The 22,012-nt window shown below is 40.5% G+C and overlaps 1 protein-coding gene across 1 annotated transcript; it reads right to left on the minus strand.

Moving 5' to 3' along the window:
* Positions 1–289: 289 nt before the first annotated feature.
* si:dkey-121b10.7 (heparan sulfate glucosamine 3-O-sulfotransferase 6) lies at positions 290–21,690 on the minus strand. Its single transcript, XM_062442349.1, has 2 exons — positions 21,071–21,690; positions 290–1,880 (listed from the first exon to the last, which is right to left on the minus strand). The coding sequence occupies exons 1-2, from the start codon at positions 21,547–21,549 to the stop codon at positions 1,262–1,264; spliced, it is 1,098 nt and encodes a 365-aa protein (XP_062298333.1). The 5' UTR covers positions 21,550–21,690; the 3' UTR covers positions 290–1,261.
* Between the last annotated feature and the right edge of the window lie 322 nt (positions 21,691–22,012).

Consider the following 22,012-nt stretch of genomic DNA (forward strand, 5'->3'; position numbering starts at 1 on the left):
CATTTTCATATACTGTAGATGCAAATGTCAGCTTTCCTTCGAGGTCATCACTTGAAATAACACAATAATGATTAATTACATTTTTTTGTAATCATCTGGTGTGTGGTAAATCTCTCTTTTGGCCAAACAAATTAAAAATCATCTGCCTCACAGATGTATTTGTATTCCCGGCAGCAGTAATATCAGTTTGTTTGGAATAAATACAAAGAAGATGAACTGAGCAGTTCTCAGACAAGCAATTCAAAAATAAGCACAAAACACATGTTTAAGAATAAAGGTTTTAGTCAGAATATCAGCAGAATTTCAAATACAAAAGTCTCAGAGAAAACATCTCAACAATAGCTTGTCAACTTATAAATTAGCATTTTAGAAATATACAGTTGCATGTTAAGTACCATTTGTGGAGGTGAGTGTTGATCAAATGAAGTTGAAAATAATCACAGATACAGTTGTGGTGAGCATTTCAAATATAATTGTACTGGCAACATAAATAAAAGCAAATTTACAGCACAGTCAGCTGTGTTTTTACATTTCTTGTCCCTCTTGTAAGAACTGAAGAAAAAAAGTACTTCCTATAACTGTATATACTGTATAAACATCTTAGATTATCTACTGAGAGGTAAACTGAACAATGCTGATGTGATTCTGAATGATTAACACATTTACATTTATTTTGATTGTTTCATTGTGCATAATTCAAAACCTTTTGTTTTTTTTGTTGCTGTTTTGTGTTATTCTTGTAGCAGAGCTCAAATATGTAATTTGGTTTATCATAGCTTTGCCCTGCTGCCAAGGTTTGTTTCTCTCTTGCCATTTAGTTTAACTGACTAGTTTTATTTTCAATGTGGATGTAGTGCTGTTCCGTATTTTGGACTTCTGGCACTTTTGGTGCCAAGTGTGAGATGTTCCAACTTTACACAAATGAGCAGTATATTTCACTCTGGCTTGTCCTCATCACACTGAAACAGTATGACCTGTGCCTGCCAAAATCTTTTTGTTTAGCATTTTTCGCTAAAGTGGCTCTTGAGAAGCTCTCACAAATTTTGTTAACATGGCTGCTGTAAACCTGGAGGAAGGCAGGGAGAGTGTTGGCAGATCCTGCATTCAGTTTTTATAGATTAGGAAATGAAATGAAAAGCATTTTTTGCACAGTAAAAGCTTTGGTAACACACAATGTCTTTAAAACATCCCTGTCTGGTCTTGGCTGTTGGCTGAACAAGAACGCTACTGACAACTTTTAAGAGCTTTGGTAAGCAGCTGTTCAGTCCCAGCCAAAATTGTGGCCGGTCATTTGGTAGAACTTGAGATTGAAGGGTCTGTAGAAGTCTCTGAGCCTAAGCAGGACCTCAGAGGGGATCTGGGGATGGGGCCTGCCCTTTGACTTCCCCAGGCAGCGCGGCCTGCTGCTCCCCTCTGGCTTCTTTAGGCAGGGGAAACCTTTGGTCTGGTTGAAGTAGAAGTGCTTGTCTGTTACTACACGTTTGAGTCCCAGGAAGTCCTGGACCCGGCCCATCTCGCCTGCTGGGTCAGTCACCAAGCGTTCGCCGCTGACAAAGAGGAACCGCGAGAGCGGAAAGTATCGCAGCCAGTTCTCTAGATGCTTCGCGTAGATGCCAATGCGCACAGCGCTCCAAGAGGTGTCAATGAGGCCTGTGGTAGCATTGCGGAAGGCCAGATTCTGAAAGGATGGGAGCCCAGGAGATTTGGTCAGAGTCTGGGTGTAATCAGAAACAGCCCGGGTTACGGGGTCACGCACCACCACGATGAGCTTGGTGTGGCGGCTCATGGAAAAGACACGGCGAGGGGCCTCTTTAGTGATGAAGTAACTGGGAGTCTTCTCCATGGTAATTTGACCCTCCAGTGTACGAGGCATCAGGTTCCTGGATAAAAGAGAAAAAGAGAAAGAAACATTGCTATTAATAACACTGTACTCTAAACATTCCATAAATATGTACAACAAAATACCTGCATACACTCCCTATTACAAAAATAACATCAATATTAAAAAAATCCATACATTCCCTTAATATTGTCATAATTCTCAGAGCATTCCTTTGATGGTGCCTCAGATGCCATGAAGGCTTTTTGATTTTTCTTTGTAATTAGTGGGCTAAATCTGTGATTAAAGAGAGATAAACATGACATTAGCTGCTGGCGGTGATGGAGTGACCATGTCAGTGCAGACTATGAGGGAGTCTGTGAGCGGCTACTGTAAGAAAACCGCAGGACTATATTAACCTCAGAAAAGTAATTTCCTCTCATCCGCTGCCTCCTCTTAAACAGGCTCATAACTGCCCGGACTCTCCCTCTGCTCTTGTTCCTCGCTGTGTTCCTCGAGTAAGTCCCGCAGGACTCAGATAATAGCCACATTACCGTCATACCACTATTAATGTTAGTCTGGAGACTGGAAGACATTTCTTCTTCACTTTAATTCCTTGTTTTCCCCTTTTGTGGGTAAAACATCTTATAAGCTGAGCCTTATCATGTTATGTTAATGGAGCAGTTTTTGACATTTTGGTAAATACTCTCTTCCATTTTATTTCCAAAAGTTAAATGAGAAGATTGATACCACTCTCATGTCTCATATGTTCACTATGGCAATGGAGTCATGAGGTTAGCTTAGCTCAGTGTAAAGATTGCTAGCTTGGCTCTTTCCAAAGTCAAAAAAATGCCCATGAGAGTACTTCAAAAGTTCAACGATATGCCTACCCCGATGTGCTAACCACTTCTGAAGCCGACAGTGGTTAGCACATGACTTCCTTTTGACAGTTTTTCTGTGACCGTGAGGTTGTCAAACAACCAATGGGGACTTGAGAAAGTCACTGTGCCAGGCGGCTGGTTGCCAAGAAACAGTAACGGCACGTAACTCCAAGAAAAACCACAACTTGTCTTTCTTACATTTCTGTTTGTGTATGGATTGCTGTGGAGGACATGTTAATAAATGAGTTTCAGAGTTGCTGCTAAGTGTATTTCAAACTTTGGACAGAGCCAAGCGAACTATTTCCCCTGCTTTCAGTCTTCTGCTAAGCTACACTAATTGCCTCCTGGCTCCTAATACACAGACTAAAGAGTATCATTCTTCTAATCCATTTCTCAGCAAGACAGAAATATTCATATTACCCAAAACGCTCTACCATTTCTTTGGATGATACAAAATCAGGTGTAGGTGTAGCACAGTCAGGTAGAGCAGACTGGGTTAGAATATTTTTGATGTTTACAGAAAACACACAATTCAAAAAGTCAAGAGCATCCTATAACATACACAGGTTATTCAAGTGTTATGGCAGCCACGTGTTGTCATTAAAACTAAGTTAATGCCTTTGGCCCTCTCATTGTTATTATCAGCAGTGGTTGAGGTATTATAAGCACAGTTTGCCTTTTAGTCCACTGGCCTGCCCTCTTCCTTATGATCTTTACCCGTATTTAGATGACTCAGAGGCCAAGACGTAGTACCTCAAAGAGTTCAACAAACCCCAGCCAAAGCCTATGTTTGACCGAGCGCTCTAATAATGTGCTAGACCAGATTGTATATAAAATGAGGGAAATGGGAGGGAAAGGAAAACCTATTTGTCTTGTGTCATTTAATTCATTGAAATGCTACTGTAACGCTAAAATGGAATCTAATAACCTCCGTTGTGAAAAATATCCTGCCAATTTTCCACGGTGAAAAAAAAAAGACAACAACCCCTTTCGTTGAGTTTAAAAGACGAGATTCAAATCTCACGCACAGTTTGCATATAAGCAGTGAGAGATGCCAGAATTGCAACTGTGAAATATCTCCCAGCTAATTTCCACAGTTCCTTCCTAAGCAGGCATATGGTGATGGTCGGGTCTGAGTCTTCGTGGTTGGTCTGCAAGTGAAGGGCTTATGGGGCTCAGAGCTCTGGTGTGTGGTGATGGAGCCGGCTCCATTCCTCTCTCTCTGATCCAATACACACACTCGGCTCCAAAACCGGCGTGGCCCCTGCCATGAAGCTATGAGGGTAACACCAAATATACAACTTATGGTATTCATAAGAAACCCCTGAGTTGTATTACAGGGCCGGGGCAAAACAAAATCGAGAAAAATACAGCAAATACCTCGGGTAGAAAAGTTTAGAAAAACAATACTGCTTTTATGGCTAGCCTGAATGTTGGGATGTATTACAATGAGCACTTCAGGCCAAAGTGTAAGCTACAACCTATTGCTCTAAAGCCAGGTTTCTAAGACTGTGGGTCATGTGCTTATTTCTGGTCACCACATGACGTGAGTGGTAATATAGTTTTTATGAATCTGACTCCCAGAAAAAGCTACATTTCTTATTTGGATTCAAGGAAAGTTTAACAACTCTGGCTTCAAGAGGAAATTCCACCCTTTGGATACTGTTACTCTCATGTGTCAACAATCGGTCATGTTATTTTGTGTAAATTGCATGGTTTTGGTGCATCCACTCCTCTTCAACCTGCCTCATCTACCTGCGTTTTACCACATTTTCCAGAATGGCTTCCCAACAACCCCCAGAGAACCTGCTTGAGCAATTAAGCATGTGTTTTCAGTAGAAAAAAGGGAGAGTTGCATCCTTTAATCAACATATTTTTGGCTACAATGCACTTGAGTTCCTCAATATTACTGTCAGTGGAGTCTGCTTCTTTTACGATTGATTTCTCCCAATATGGCTCCTGAACATCAGTGCAAAAACAGTGGCTGCAGAAATAATACCTCTGCTCTAAAGAGACTTGAACTAAAGCCTGATTGTTACTGCTGACGTTTTAGATCGAGGAACAATTTTCTCCGATCAAACGTGGTTGCCGCTGGAAAACCTCGACTTGACGTGACATAATAAAAATAAATTAAAATCAACAGGAATAAAAAAAGAAAAAACAAAACAGCAACATGACTCCTTTATATTTTTGGTTCTGTTTTTCTGTACGGTCATATACAGTGATATCCACTGCCCACAACCAGATCTGAAAGAAAAAACAACTGAGGTGCCACTGTGTTAGGGCATTTTGTGACTGTGTCTGTAGCACTAAATGGATGTTTAATTTCCTCCAATCAGTTTAATGGAAGCCATGGTGTTCCATGTGAGGCTGAGTGGGTCTTCCATTGACATCATGTTTACATTTTAGAGCACTAGCCTGTAATCACAGGACAGCCTGGGTACAACAAAAAGCCCAGGAGGAGGCCACACAGTAGTGGAGCACAGGGAGGAGAGAAGGGGATGTGGGGGTACAACTGAGAAGGGATAGAAGAAGAAGAGCAAAGAGAAGAGTGGGCAATAATAGAAGGAAAGAGGGAACGGGAGGAAAGACCACCGATGCAGAGAAAAACAGCACAAAATCGTCTCATCAACTTGGACCACTATTCAAGAACGACTAATCTCATTTTATCTCATGAAGATGAAAAACATAGTGTTTGTTCTTTTTATCTGATACTAACTGTTGTGTGTGGTGACGCCACTGACCGCCGGCCTCTGTATAAGTTCCAAAAAGAGTTTCGGGAAACCTAGCAACCTGATGTTTGTTTTCATCACACCTTTACCGTTAGCATCTGGCACAGGAATGTGGTTGGGTTTTGAAAGTACGCAGATGTGCGTTTATCTGTGCATACAAATGTGTCCGGGCACTCTCACACGCTCACATTTGCTGTGCTCTGTGTGGGTGGGCCAAGCTTTATTAGGGCCTGTTTAAAGGACTGCAGGCTAATAGGCTACTGTTTATGCCTTCAATATGAGGGTACATGAGTGAGCTGTGTATGCTGACCTACGTCAGACCCTCAGCACAGGAGACAATCAGGGGTTACTTCGAGTGGAGATAGTAGACTATATATTAAAAATGATTTAAACAGAATTTTCCATTTCTGCCCTACAAACCAACATGAAGCATATTTGAGTTAACACCAGAATCTTTTTGACATTTGCGTTACCATATAAAAACATATGTCCTAGAAATGTATAATTTGCATGAAAACAGCATGCAGAATTTGCTCTAACTGCTAAATAGAGCTAAAAACCATGTTAAACCATTCTTTGCACTGCCACAGACAGACGACCATCCTGATCGTTATCTATAATTTACTTTTTTTTTTTGATGAGCTGACATCTTGGTAGTTCAGTTTGTTTATCCCACAGAAATAACGCAGTAACTAAATCCAGTCATGATGGAGGAAAAAAATAGTTAGTCTTGCTAAAAAAAAAAGAAAAAAAGTAACTGCTTCCTTCAGCTTATGAGGTACTGAAACAGTTTGGTGTGGTTTAGCTGCCTTTAAATAACATACATTTTAATTGCACTGTTGATTACAGTAATTTTTATTTAAAATATAAATAATGTGACAAATGGTAGAGTTATAAATAATGGAAATTTAATAAATAATCTGAAACAAATTCAAAAGGACAAGACAATTCAGTTTTTAAGCAAGTGTGTTTTCCAAAGCCAGACTGTAGTTTGCTTAGCATTTCTTGTGCTATTTTATTCAGTCAACACCAGTGATTACTGGGGTAAAATAATCAACCTTAAAGGGCATAAAAATGAAGCAGTTTGCTGTTTTAGTTTGTCCAGCTAGCCTGAAAACATGTTTTTAACAATTTCACAGAAGTTACAGCTCTGTGACTGTGTAGGGTAATTTTTGCCTCGAATGAAGGGGTTCACCCACTAAAAATACATGTGTGTAATTGTGGATATATTTTAAATTAAAAAGAGCACCTGCAGGCACTGTAAACACAATGGCTATTATCGCTTTTCCCGTCTCGCTCTTTCTCTGTCTCTCTTTCTCTGCTTTCTAGACTCACACAAACACAACACACACACACACAATAACCATCTGAACATGCCTTCCACAGGATCCACATCTGGGAGCAATGAAGTTCTCCGTATGTGTGCATGTGTGTGTGAGCTATTGGGGAGATGAGGGAAGTGTTTCTCGGTTAGGACGTTTCCCTCTGGTTCGGAGCTCTGAAAGCTGTGATCCATGCCGGCTCTGCCGGGCCTGAGGCCAGACCCACGGACCTTCTTAATCCCCTCCACCCTGTACTGCACGGAAATGGACTCTTCCACCCCGAAGGTCAGAGGCAGATGGTTGTGATTCAGAGGGTGAGACCACCGGGGATCACGGTGGATCATATAATGCAACATGTCATCATGTGCAGATTTCTCTCTTGTACATGCTTTCTTCCCCCTTTTCCTTCCGTTACCCCTCCATTTCTCCTTCCTTCACCTCCTCTCTTTTCCCCACTTTTCTTACAACTTCAAAGCCTCCTCTTGTCCTCTACTGTATCCTTCTATGTAAGATTGTTATGAATACATCTGACATATGTGAAAGAATTTTAAAATACATCGACATCCTCAACCACTACAGAGGGACATATGAAGACAGATACAGTCTGCCTGCCTGTGGTCAAAGATCTGTAAAATCTGTCTGTAACTCACTGCTGTGTGGAATACCAGTACATCAGTATAAGGAATGCATCCTCACAAGATCAACCTGAAGAACCTTTCTCAAAAAAAAAAAGCCTGTCAAAGCCAATGAAACTGTCGCAAGCAGAGGGAGTCCCACCTTTTCCTGGGGCAGAGACCCTACACAATCTCCACTCCTTTATTTATTTGCCTCTAAACCGCAATAAGCTGACTCTAGTAGGACCCTTGGTAGTGATTTACTGCTGCTTGGAGTGTTTGTTTAGTGCTGCATTTAGTCCAACTAACAAGCACCTGTTTAGCCTTGTTAAAACAATCAGTTTCCACAACTGTCTATCAATCTAATGGACAATGGTATGTTTAGCAAACCAACTCGCCAAGTTGAATTACACTTGACAAAAAGAAAAGCTCTTTAAGCGGGTCTAGGAAAGCTGTAAAGGTGAAAAGTCATCCGTGCCCCACTATTAAGAGAGGAAATCCACTCTCTCTATATATCACTCATAATACTGCAGCACTTTTACTGTAATACTGCATACTACATAATTCATAATACTGCAGTACGCTGGACCTAAAGGATGCCTATTTACACATGCCAATGTTACCAAAACACAAACAATTTCTGTACTTGGCCTATGATAGCACAACGTACAAAGACCAAGGTCTGCCATTTGGCATATCCTTTGAACCTCATGTTTTCACCAAATCCCTCAAGGTAGTGCTGGCACTGATCAGAGGCGAGGATTCAAACCCTCGGTCACCTGGATAATTGATACCCACATGTCCCAGCTTGTGTCTTACCTGCAGTCTCTGGGATTCGTCATGAACCAGATAAAGCAATATCTCACTCCCAGCCAGTACATTTGTTTTCTCGGTCTGGATTTGGACTCTATAGACAATCAAGCATGACTTTGTCTGTCTTGCTAACCCAGTTACGGGGAAGGCACTTTCCAAGCAACATATTCATCACTGGATAGTAGAGGTCATCTTGCTTGCTTATGCCTACAAGGGCGCACAGATGGCCAGTAGTGTGCATGTGCACTCCACCAGCGGAGGATGTGTACTTCACTGTGAACTGGGCTTCTCCACATACATTCATGAAGTAGTATCGCCTGGATGTGACAGTACAGGATGTGCTCTCAGCAGGATTGTGATGTAGTTAACGTCATCACGGCTGCTGTATCGGGGCCAGTTCAGCTCAGTCCATCTGCAGGGGTGTGTTTAGGGCATGTTGCTCTATCCCCATAGTGATGTGTTGTACCAAGTTTACCGACCAAAAGGGAACTAGAGGCTATGCATAACCAATGTTCCCTGAGGGAGGGAAATGAGGTACACACAAGTCAGTCTCTTACTGCCTATTTGGCCTGGTGAAATGCAGTTTATATTGAGTTGCAGAAACTGTGCAGTCTTTTGTAGGCCCAGGGGAAGGCAAGACTCTCCCTGCCAGTGACAGTCTCATTGGCCTTGACATGCATTTTGAGAAAGAATCTTCAGGTTGGTCTTGCGAGGATGCAATCCCTATACTGATGTGTTATACCTCATTTCCCTCCCTCAAGGAACATGCATAACCTCCAGTCTGTCATTACAGGCGGCAAATACAGGGCTGAGAAGCTTCTGTGAGCTGATTAGAAGTCAGCAGGAACTGTAAGCAACTCAATAAAAGGGAAGGCAGTGTAGTGCTTCTCTTTGTGTCTGTTGGAGTTGGACCAATATATTATCTGGATGATGTTTCTGGCCTGTATTCAGCCTTTTGTCAAATGAATCCATTGCTATGTAAAAATACAGAAAAACTCTTTCTTTGATATGTGTTTCATTTTTTTCAGTTATACAATTTTTTGTGGGTTGGCCTGCCAAAAGGAGATTTTGAGAAATCTCTGGTGGAAGCAATCTATACTTTTAGGAATGAAAAACAGAAGTTAGATATTATCCATCAGCCCCTTGCACAGTATCTGTATTACATAAACCCACATTGCTGACACCTCATGTTACCATATCTCTCTCAAGCGTGTGTGTGGCACACTATTACACACTCCGAAGGTTACTGTCTGGCTGCCGCACCAGGGTGGTGAAAAGTATTTTTACCAAAGGAGGTTTGCATCACTGGGGTAGGTCGGTAGGAAAGAGCAGAAGAATGTGTCTAGCTGAGGGGAAAAATAGAGGCGTAACAGTTAATAGAGACATCACAGTGCCTGAGAGCAGTGAGTGAGTGAGAAGTGGTCAGTCAGAGTTTCCTCTGAGAAACCAGGACAGGCCTAATCACAGAGGAAGACCTCCGTCTCTCTGTGTGTGCTATGTGTCAAAGTATCTGTGATTTTCAACCAAGCCACTAATTCTTTACTGTTTGAACTTTTAGCGTTAGCTGGCAGCTGTTCGTCTTAAAGGAAAGATTTGACATTTTTGGAGTGGGAGATACCCTTATTCTCTTTTTTCCTTATTCCTTTCTTCCTCCCAGAGTTAGATGACAAGACTGATACCACTGTAATGTCAGTGCGTTAACTGCAGAGATGAAGTTAGGCTTAGTTATCTTAGCGTTAAAGACTGGAAACAAGGAAACAGCTAGCCTGGCTGTCTCCAAACTCATCTCATCCAAAATGCGTGAACCAGCATTTCTGCAGCCAACAGTGGCTGGGCGCGATTTCCTGGAGTCTTATTATCACCATGAGGTTGCCAGAAAAACCAGCAGAGACTTGAGAAAGTCACTGTGCCCACTCACTGGTCGCCAAGGAACAGCACATACTCGTTAATTAGTGTGCTTTAGTGGTGTTACTTAGCGTATTTCTGAACTTTGGACAGAATCAGGCCACATTTTTCTCCCTGCTTCCATTCTTTACGCTAAGCTAGGCTAATTACCTCCTCTTCTGCTAAAAATCTAGCTGTAGCCAGCAACTGTTTAGCTGAGCTAGTGTTCTTGCTAAGACTGGAAACAGCTAGCCTGACTTTACCCGAGGTTAAAAAAAAATCAGCCTACCAACATCCCTAAAACTCACTAATTTACACATTTTATTTGATTTTTTTTTTTAAATTTGTCAACCCAGCTACTGGCTGTAACTTATTTGGCTGTAGTATTTAACGATATGGGTAGTATCAATCTTATCATCTAACTCTCAGTAAGAAATCGAATTTCGCATATTTACCAAAATGTAAAACTATTGCATAAGCTTGTAAACAGGAAAATAAGGCAGCGAAGTACTACAATTCTGACTTGACCCAAAAAAAGGAAGGAAGTGAGCACCCAAGATGTCGTCAAAATATAAACAAGTAAAATTAAATTACATGTATTATCTTAAATGTTAGCACGGAGAAAATTAAGACAAAAGAAGAGATTTAGTGATTGTATCTTCCTGATAGCAAAACAACCTGTAATGAGGGAATATGGTAATAAGGTAAAGCCTGTTGTGTGTATCTGAAGGCATGTGTCCATATGAGCAAGTGCAAGTAAATGTATGTGCGTGTGCATATTGCCACTGATTGCTCCCACTCCTCCTAACTTATCAAATGGGAAAATCTGCAGTTGTGTTCCTGCCAGGCCCACAGTGGCCTACTTGTGTGGTTTTATCTCTAGCTTCCAGGGGCCCCCCAGGTCCCACCCTGACTTCATCCGATCTCCTAAACGCATGATGGTGGGAGGGATGAACAGATAGAGAGGGTGGAGAGACGGACAGATTACAGAGGGACACTTCCTGCCTGTTGCATCCTGACCCCAGTGATGTGATGACGTCCTCACCACAGTTACATAACTGAGCTGTTAAATTTGTGAAATTGGTTGAGAATATATGTTCAACTGTTAGTTTAAAATATGTTCAACTGTTAGTAATATCCTCAAGAGGAGGTCTTTTCAAATCAAAAATATAATAAATCTGATGTAATTCATTTAATTTGTATTTCAATGGGAAAAGATTCAATTCATATTTTGACAAAAAATAAAAAGGTCCAAATAATTTGTAGTTTCAGGAGTTTTTTAACCACATTTCATGACCTTCCTCACTGGATGGAGTTGCTCTTTTGTGATATCCCTTAGGTCACACATGAGAGAAGTGTGCTTAGGTCATGTGACAAAAGCTAAAACATCTCCATGGGAACTTTGCTGAAGAGGGCCACGAAATGTGGTTGAAAGCTCCATAAATAACAAGTAACCTTCGGTAACGTTGGGTTTCATAAATGTCATGCTTTTTTTTCTTCAAAATGTATATTGCAAAAAATGAACATTACTAATAACATTTTTTATTTTTTCTATTTACATGATCATAACATTGTTTTTATTTTAAAGTTAAGAGACTATATTAGTCTTTGTGTTTCAAAATACATTGAAAATGTCCTTATATAGACTAATAGATTAATTATTAAGTATCATATCATTACATTGTTATTTATATTTGAAGGATATACACTAATATGTTTTATATTTCCTCTATATATTACATTATATATAGATATTTGCAGATACTGAATCAGCTGTTTATTATCTCTTAAGCTGCAATTTTGTCCTTCAGTCCAGTTAAAGATTAAACCAGAGACTTTTTCCCCAGCATGTACATGCTGTAACATTTAGCCTCCTCTCTGAGTCTGCACAGGCGACAGAGAAAACAACCATGTTTCCAATAATTAAACAGCTTTTCTAAATGAACGCACACACATGTGGGACAGACATACACACACACCTCAGAAACACTATAATCGACTCAATATGGACTTTTGCTTGTCTGGCAACTCCCCAGGTCCCGACCAATAAGAACACTCGATACTGTCCGATCGCGAAAACCCACTTCCGAACAGTTTCAGCCTGCCACTCCTTGTGGTTTCTCAGCTCATTGTTAGCAGTGTCTTAAGCAGAAAAACGGAAATCACTGCTGGCACAGACACAGCTTTTACAACTGGAAACAGCCAATTCAGCGGTCTGCTATTAGTGCCATCTATCAGGCTCTTCAGAGTGGACTCAGTGGACCTTGGCTACGTTTACACACAAACACACGCACATCAAACATGCAGGACACAGTAGAGTTTGGATGGACATGAAGCAGGAGCTGGTGTTGGCTTCCAGATTTCCTTCCCTCACTGCATTTTGTTTGATGTTTTTGCTTGTCCTCAAATTCAGCACTAGCGCTCTGCCAGAGTTTCAGGCATAATTAATCTCATTTCCCCTCAAAATGAGTGCAGGCATCACCGGCAGTTAACCAATTCTTCTAAGTTTGTTAAGTCCAGCAGTCGGGAGTTTTCTAGGGAGGTTTTATTATAGACAATGGAAGGTGTGTTTCTCTGTGGGACTCTCAGGGTGGCTGCAGGTTCTCACGACAACCCCCTCCCCCTTCACTCACACAGGCAGTCAGACATTAAACAGAGATGGACACCAATGAGAGGTCGACGGTTACACGAGCACACACACACACACAAACACACACACACACAAACACACACATGCACACATAGTCAATAATTACCTGCCTCTCCAGACAGACTGCTGATGGTAAACTGGGTGTGGATTTGAGTGTCTGCTCTGTCCAACAAGACCAGACAACAGTAACTTTGAGTGTTAAACATTTTCACTTAATATTTTACTTCTGTTTCATGCTCTTTTGTTAGTTTTATTTTCAATTTGTCACCCCTCCAGTCTGAAACACTTATATTCTGATATGCGTATTGTGTTACATATAATTATATCTACACATATCCAAAGGTGGAAGAAGTATTCAGATCTTATATTTAGGGAAATTATTATGTATTCAAAGTAAAAGTGCAATAATTTGACCCCTCCCTTGTTATCTTTAATTTATTATTGCATTATTCACACTAATGCATTAAAATATGAGCAGTATTTGTAATTTGCAGCCGATTGAGGTGGATGATATATTTTTAATGGGTTGTTTATTTAAGAACTTGCACTATTATCTGATACCATATAATAAGTCAAATCTTCCCAACTACTTATTATAGCTGACAAATAAATGTAGTAGAGTAAAAAGTGAGATTTTTCCTACTGAAATGTAGAAGCATGAAGTGATGTTAAACTAAAACTGTTAAGTAAATTACCTCAATATTTCTTGAGGACAAAAACTGTTTAATCGGCCGTCATGTCTGTGCTTGACTGCGTGGATATCCTGTACTCTCCTGCAGCTCATTCCACTTTAAAATAACATGTTGCAGTTTAACATTGTGCCCTGCTTTTCATTACAGGAGATAAATTTACCGTTTTCATCACTTTGCGCCGTATGAAAGAGTACAGAGAGCTACAATCTATCATTTTTGTTTCCTAAGTGTCTCCCACTAAAGCTGCCTCAGTGTATCACGTCTCTTCTCAAATTTAAAAACCACTGTTCTTCAGACCACATCAGTCTGACCTCAATTCCAATGAATTATAAATGACTTTGAAAGTATCTTCCCACTGAGTGAAATTAAACATTTAGCTTTTTAGAGCTGTTTTTAGAGATAGTTTCTGATGCTGCTTTTGTGTGTTCATGTATGAGTTGCTGTGTTTGGTTATTCAGATCTCTCTTGCTAAAAAGATATTGATCTCAATGAGATCACATGAATAAATAATGGCAATTTAAAAAAGTGCAACACTTGAGGAAATGTACTTTCAACTGCTAAGCAGTACGTTTAATGTCACCCACTTCCACTTTCTATTCCTATATCTATATATATGTACATGTTCTGATCTTGCACATATCTTCTCTTTCTGTCTTTCTCATTTCCTGTTTGCAAGTAATCTAAAATGACACAAACCAAAGAAAACTGGAGGAAAAAAGCAAAGAGCAAAAGAGACAAATAGAAGAGGACTGAAGTTGGAGGAGGCAGAAAGAGGAGAAAAAAGCAGCAGTGTGTCTTGAGTCTTTTACTTTAAATGCACATTTTCTTCTGACAGTCTGGAATTAAAACCCAGAAAACTGAAGACACAGAAATTAAAAGTCAGTCACAATGATGAATGGCGTATGCATTTTGACACAAACTTTCTCTTTCTGTTCTCTGTAATTGTGATTGAAGTGCGGTGGTGAGGCTCCCAGTTTCCCCAGTGATCCTCTAATCTTGCACCTCTCGCCAGTCGTACCCATCTGATTCCATTATTTCTGACTGGATGAGACATGAAACACGGCACGCAGCGAGGGGAAAGGTCGACCAATGACGAGCTGTCAAAATATTGATGACTGAGTTGGATCGGGCCTTTTTTTCCCCCCCAGAGTAAAAATCCATACCTATCCAATCCTATACCAATTTATTAAGTCATGTTTGATTATACTGTTATAGTTTTCTCAGATTCATTTACATATTGTATTAATTCTAACAAAAAATCTGTTTACATGTAAATAACAGTGCTTGCATGTTATGTTGATTAGCTCTGACAGACGTGCCCTGTAGTGCCGCTCATGTTTTTCCCTCTGATACTGATGCAGCTTTAAATACAGTGCAGAGCAGTGAACCCTGTCTTGTGCACAAAGCCTTCTTTCTTCCAGCAGGATCTATACATTTCCTATTTCTTCAAATTCTACCCCTGAAAGTCTCTCTGTCTCTCTCTCTCTTTCTACTAAAGCCTTTGTCGGTCTGAAAAACACTCTCCACAACATCCAGCTTCCAAGAATGTGCACAGAGAGAGAGAGGAATTCACCCAGAGAATCCCCCTGTGATTGGTAGAAAAGTCTAACAGGAAATAAAAACCTGGACATTCCTGTCTAGGTAGCACATCCAGCTCTCAGAGAAGAGACTATACGGGGAAAAAGAAATACAGAGTCGATGAGGGAGGAGATTTAGAGACGGAGAGCAAAATCATCGACTCTCACAAGAAAGAGAACTCGTCTGGTGGCTTTACACAGCGCGAGTGACCCGAACAAGCCAATAAATCCGCTACAGCAACACTCCCGACTGTGGGGTATAAATGTCAGCAGTGCAAAGGAGTAACAGCTCCTTGTCAACAAGATTGAATATTCAGAAGTTAATTCATTTCTGCTGCAACAGCGTGATAAAGGCAGAGAGGAGGAGATCAATAGAAAGAACCTATTTTAGGTGGTCGATATCGGGAAATGACATTTATATCTGTGGGATATTTATTGCGTCAGGGGAAGGCTGGAGAACCGCTGAGAAGCACGGGGGGGAGTGGACAGGTAGAGCTGAAGCAGTGTGAATGAATCCACACACATCCAAGCACACACTCGCACACACACACACTTGCAAACCGTGGCTGTCTAAACCCTCGTTCTCCACCACGAGACCACAGAATCGTTTCCAGTAGATGGCAAAGCCAAGGCTTTTCCACATATAAGCATTTTTTTTCTAAAACAATTTGCCAAATGCTTCCTTTAAGGATGTCCATGTGTTTTACTTGGTTACCAGCTAAAGACAGAGGCCAAAGCTCTCCTTTAGGCTCAAAGACATACAGACAGCTCTTTGAAATGAAGAGAATAAATCTTCAAGTGATACTTTCCAGCCCAGTTTCAGATGATTTCATTGGCTCCACATGCTACGCTTCTGTTTCAAATTGATATATGTGAATCACTGAGTACTTAACATGTAATTACACTAAATGAATAATATTTTTATAACAACATATGATATGTGGAAGTATGGAATAGGCAGAAGAACAGAGGGAGAAGGAGATGAAGGGAGGCTATAGGGGAAGCCTTACAACATAAACACTGATTAGTCATAGCTACTGAATGACAAAGGGACACATTAATGCAAAGATATATTGTCACTACATAGGAGAGGGAAAATAAGGAAAGGAGAGGAAAGCATAGGAAATGAAAGGGTACAAAAGATAGGAAGAAGAGGAAAAGAAGCAAAATAAAAACACAAAAAAAGGAGACAAAACAATAGGGAAGGAAAAGAGAAGAGAGAAAGGAAAGAAAAAGGAAACAATTATAGGAATGGAAGGAAAGGAGAAGGAGGAAATGAAAGGAAACAAACAACAGGAAAGGAAGGAAATGAGCAGAAGGAAAGCAGAAGAAGGAAATGAAAGAAGAAAAGGATAGGAAAAGAAATAAAAGGAAAGGAGACGAAGGAAAGGAGAGGAAAGGAAACAAAACGAAGGAAAGGAAAGGAAAGGAAGGAAAGGAGAAGATGGAAATGAGAGAAGAAAATTATAGGAAAAGAAATAAAAGGAAAGGGAAGAGAACACAGGAAAGGAAGGAAAGGAGAAGAAGGAAATGAACGAATAAAAGGATAGGAAAAGAAATAAAAGGAAAGGGGAAGAAGGCACGAAAAGGAAACAAGGTATAGGAAAGGGGGGGGAAAAGAGAAGGAAAGGTAAGGAGAAGAAACAAAGGAAAGGAAAATGAATGAAGGATGGGAAAGGAAATGAAACAAACCACTGGGGAAAAGGAAAGAAGGAAAGGGAGCAAAGGTTGGGGGAGGAAAAAAGGAAAGGACTAAAAATGTCCGTCTCATATAAAAATAAAAAATCCCAATAATTCTTATGACTTGTCTGTAAGCCAGTGAGCTACACGGCTCCTGGGTCCAATATTCACCTATAGCACTGAAGGTTGAAGCAACACCGAAGCGCTCATCACGCTACAAGGTGAGGTGCTGGGCGGGTGGGTGGGTGGTTGGCATTGACTAATGCTTCATAAGGCCTTGTTTAACTGCGACTGGGGGCCTAATCCCTCTCAGCCCCTTTGCATGTCCCTGAGCTGTCTGTGTTAATGCCTGACCTGTCATTAAACCGGTCCAATTCACACAGCGTTGACAAGAGCTGTCAGCAGATTAGGATGGAGCGAAAACGCACGTTTCATTACGCCTTCAAAAAGAAGGAATAGACAAGAGAAAAAGAGAAAAAGAAAAGACATGAAGACGTCATATCTGTGTTAAAAGACCACAAGGTAAGCTCAGTTTCCTGTCAACAGAGAGCAGTAAAAGGAAAACGTAAAGGTTGCACTCTCCTCACCTTTAACTCTTTCTACTATCGCTGTTCAGATTCTTGCTTCAGCTGAACGTGCAGTTAATCATAAGTCTGCATAGGTTTACTCTCACATTTATTATATTAAAAACAAGTAGAAACTAATCCAATCTGTGATGAGTTGTTTTCCTTTGTTGCCCAGTGATGTACATACAGAATTACATTTGAACCAAGAATTTGCAGCAAATATACCAAACATACTGAAAAACCAAGAAAAAAGCAAAACTTACTATTATGATGTCACCAAAGATTAGCACGCAAACTGTATGTTATGCAGTTTAAAGTATCCATTTACAGTTGGTCTGTACCTACAAACAGATGGCTGGAGGGTTTTTTTACACCAAAAGTTTAACATTGCCATAATTTCCAATGGAAAGCAGCTCCCTGAGCCACTGCTGAAACTCGACGCTGATTTTCCATCAGGTTGAACACGCCAAATTTCAGTTAAATTGAACTTTGACACCCACAACTCACTTCCAATGGGATTCTGGCATTGACAGGAGGTGCAAACTCTGATGGTGGTATTTTCACTGTAGAGAAGATAGTGAAAATGTTCATTTTGTGCTTTTTTTTTTTTTTTTAAACCACTGAATTATGTAAGTCTACTCTTTGATCTTACCGGGTTGGGTAAAAAGATCTGAAAGCCTGGTGGAAAATATTAGAGAGGATGTGGATATTTATTATTTACACTGTGATGTAATCTGCAGTATTCTAGTTAGCTGCTTTGGAGGATTGTTTCCTGCTTTTCATTTTGCACTCTTCTCCCTGCTAACTATTCACTCCTGTACCTTCGGTGTGAAACTGCCAGGAGACATGAATCTACAATACACAACAATGCTGACATTTAACAGTACTTACAGTATATCAGATAGGAATATGTCAGTAGTGATAAAATGGTATGAAAAAGGACACAATATGTGTGGTGAAATGCTCACACCCAAGAATATCCACTTCCATGAAAAGTGAAAATTGGAGATGGTTTCAACAACATTTTTATATATTTTCCTTAATTTCAACAAGTTATATAATAAAGCAATGCACCTATTGAAATAATCTGATTAAACACATAAAATATAATAAAATGAATCAGCAATTATTTAACTAACTCGATACTGAACTGAATATCTTTGGACTGATGATCTGATAAAGCAATATCAATTTAAAGTTTTTAGTTCCGTTTTTAGTCATTCATACCTCTGATAATAAACTGTTGCAACCAGTGGCTAAACACATCACTCAAAGCTTTGAAGTGCTTGTCACTGTAGTTTACACCAGGAAAACCCCAGACCTCTTCCTCTTCCTGTAAGGCGTTACCTATAACTATTCTAACAAACAAAGAAACACTCTCTAACGTCCCTGCTGTTCCACCTGAGCCTCACCGCGATCTGATCATTACCCGCCAGTATTGATCCTCCCTGCGTCTGTCTGTCTTGTTCTCTCACTCAACATGTCTCTGCCACACCTCGCCTCTTTTCCTCACGTCTCTCTTTATCAAACCGTCATTTACTCCCCATATCATTTTCCTCATTCCTCCTCTGTAATAGTTCTCTGCTGTCCCTGCCTCTCCGTCTGCTGTCTGTCTCTCTTCCTCTCATTTCTATCAGATATCAGACAGCAACCAAAAGAGGATTCGTCAGACTACAACTGCCTTAAAACATTATTTTTGCATGTTTCTCTGACTACAAGTGATGCTTTAAAACATTAATTTGCACCTTTAATTTTTTTCCCCCAATTTTGTTTCATAGAATAAGATCGAGTGTGTCTTTCTGCATGCTGCTATCCTTAAAACGGTTTCATTTGTCTGGGTTTAATTGGAAAAACATAAAGTCCTGGAACAAAATTCAGGCTATTTGTCACATAAAACTACTGAACCTTCAAAGGCCAATTTTTGACTTATCCTCCTCCAGAAAATACATGACCAGATGACTTAGAATTCGTCTCAGGCCCTATCCGCAATCCACATCCTCCCTCTGCCTGTGATCAGGCTGGTGGTGACGAAGGCCCTCAGGGGACCAACATGGACACTTTAGGGAAGAAGTGTGTCAGCTCAATAAACAGCAATTTATTGGCAGGGGACTGAATACGCTGCCATCCCTGGAAGCTATCAGCAGAGCGTCTTATTGGTGCTGAGAGATATTAATGAAGACAGGAGAGGAGAGGAGGAGAGGAGAGGAGTGGAGAGGAGAGGAGAGGAGAGGAGAGGAGTGGAGAGGAGAGGAGAGGAGAGGAGAGGAGAGGAGAGGAGAGGAGAGGAGAGGAGAGGAGAGGACAGGAGAGGACAGGAGAGGAGAGGAGAGAGGATAGAAGAAAGAGGAGAATGATTGATCACACCGGCACAACATGATGTATGCACCTGGGCAAAGACATATTTCTGTAGACTTATCAGAGGAGAGTGTATATGAAACAGAGTGTGTCTGAATCAGTGTTTTCTGTAAAAAGGCAACTTAAAAAATACATGATAATAAAGCTTTGCCTACATTTGGTCCCCTAAGGATGGTAACATCAAATTGCCACTTTAAGCACTTTTTTACATCATGGTCCAAGATTGAGAAAAAAGGCTTTTAAAAAAATAGGATAACTATCAATTTCTATATTTGAAACAGTTATCATTTATTAATTTATATTTATAAAGACACTTTTCAGTTTGCAGGTTTCCTCAGACTGCTTCCAGAGAAACAAAATGAGCTCAAGTGTTTTGGATTGAGCAGTGTGCACATCTGTCTGTTCAGACAGTATCAGACTGGTCGGGCAAACTAACGACTAAAAAACCTCAATGGACTCAAAATATTGAAGATAAAAAAGATGTTTTTGACAGGGAACATGTACAAATGATCCAGAATAAACTAGAAGAGAACTGGGGTCTTGTTGGGCCCCTGTGGTTTAAGGGCCCCGGTGTACTTGGCCTGCATGACCTGTTTATTTTATTACATTAACACCTAATGCAATACACGGCCTGTGTCAGAAGAATAGTAGAATCACTGTTTTTCTATGAATACATCTTTAATCAATGCCTTCGTGTATGTGTGGACTTAAACGTATTACCAGAAACCACTTTAATAAACACAACATAAAAGGCTTTTGCACATATTTATACAGATATTAACTCTTACTCATCAGGGTCAAATTTGACCTACTTACATTTGAGAATAGTACTATAAAACTTTTTTCTTTTAGCCTGAAACTGGAAGACTTCTCATAATGTGACCGAGAATATACAAAAATGGAAATGTTTCAACTTTTAAAAAATTGTGCAGCTGATACACAATTTAGCAGAATGTCTGACCCATATTTATTCAAAAATTACCATTCAAAAAATATTGTTGCATTCTCCATATTTAATATAACTTATTGAAATCGTTGTAGCTCTTGTTTTATGTAACATAGGAGCATTACACAGTGTGATTGTAATGTGTTTTTCACCATGAACTTAAAAGAGCAAAAACTAAAGAATAAACTCTCTGCTTTTTGAAAGCTTCATTAAGGATTAATCACTAATTTATGAAGTGACTGATGAGGTTTTTTTATGAATGATCTGCGGCTCAGAATATGAGCAGTGTGTGAGGCTTAAACAATAAAAAGAAAGTCTACAGCTCTAACTTACACTTTCATTTCCAGCCATTTCTTTCTAGCGAGTGACAGTCCACAGTTTCGACGTCTAATCAGGCGTCCATGACTTTTGACCTGAACTTTGACTCTTTCAGTTCATTACTATTCCGGTCCTTTCCCGGTTTGGGGCCAACAGGAAAGCCTATGATATTGAGTTAAAAAAATCTGTTGTGAATCATATATCATTAAAGAGAGGCTTACCTGTACCACTCCAGTCCCTTTTCATAGAAACGGTCAAAGAAGTGCGGCTCTGCTCCGACTGCTCTCACGTCCGGATGGATGCGCAGGAACTCCAGCAGAGCCCGAGTGCCACCTTTCTTCACCCCGATGATGATGGCCTGAGGAAACTTTTTGCTGCCGAAAGTATTCGCTATAGATATATTAGTAGCTGGAACATCGCTGATTTCCAAATCCGACAGCTGTTCCCGGACAAACGAGACCGGGGACGCGTTATACGCACCGAGCTGCTTCGCTGCCGTTTCTTGTCCATCATTTAAGACAATTTTATTTTGAAGATGAGTCTGTTGGTCATACACAGGCCTGGGCAAGGAGTCACAGTATCCGTTGAGGCAATAAAAGAGGTAAGTGAAGAGAATGATCATGGTAAAGAACACGGACAGCTTGGACTGCACCTTCAGGTGTCCAAAGTTGAACGCAGCTCTCCATTTACTACATCCCATGAGTCGCAACCCTGAGCACGAGGACACAACGCAGGAAACATGCCATGTCAAATGACTTCATGCTATTCTGACTTTTAAAACTTATTCAAGCTGAGGACGCCTAAAACAATCACTGCGCTCTTGCCATAACAGCAAGTGGCGCAAAACGTGTCCATCGCGAGTCAAAAAGCTCCACATGTTCCTCTTCTGATCTTACTTGTCCCTTTGGCAGATTTTAGGATTTGTCATCTGGTCAAAGCATCAAAGACAATCTGTAGATTTCAACAATAACTTGAACAAAGTCCTCCGCTGAATGATGGTTGTGAATTCATGTCCCGCAGCGCTCCGTGCCTTCTGTGCGCTCCCGTGGCTCCCTGGCAGCGTCTCTGTAGGAAACCCTCACAGTGTGACAGCCAAATACACGCCCTGTTTATCAAACACACGCCCCTTCCATCCTCAGCCCGTGCGACACTAAAACAACAGC

This window comes from Scomber scombrus, chromosome 21, assembly GCF_963691925.1.
Source record: "Scomber scombrus chromosome 21, fScoSco1.1, whole genome shotgun sequence".
Classification (NCBI taxonomy): domain Eukaryota; kingdom Metazoa; phylum Chordata; class Actinopteri; order Scombriformes; family Scombridae; genus Scomber; species Scomber scombrus.

Excerpts from the sequence above, each read along its gene's own strand:
- si:dkey-121b10.7 (XM_062442349.1), bottom strand. The coding sequence starts at position 21,549 with ATGGGATGTAGTAAATGGAGAGCTGCGTTCAACTTTGGACACCTGAAG. Across the intron at positions 1,881-21,070 it reads AAGGGACTGGAGTGGTACAG|GAACCTGATGCCTCGTACAC; the intron begins GTAAGCCTCTCT and ends TCTTTTATCCAG.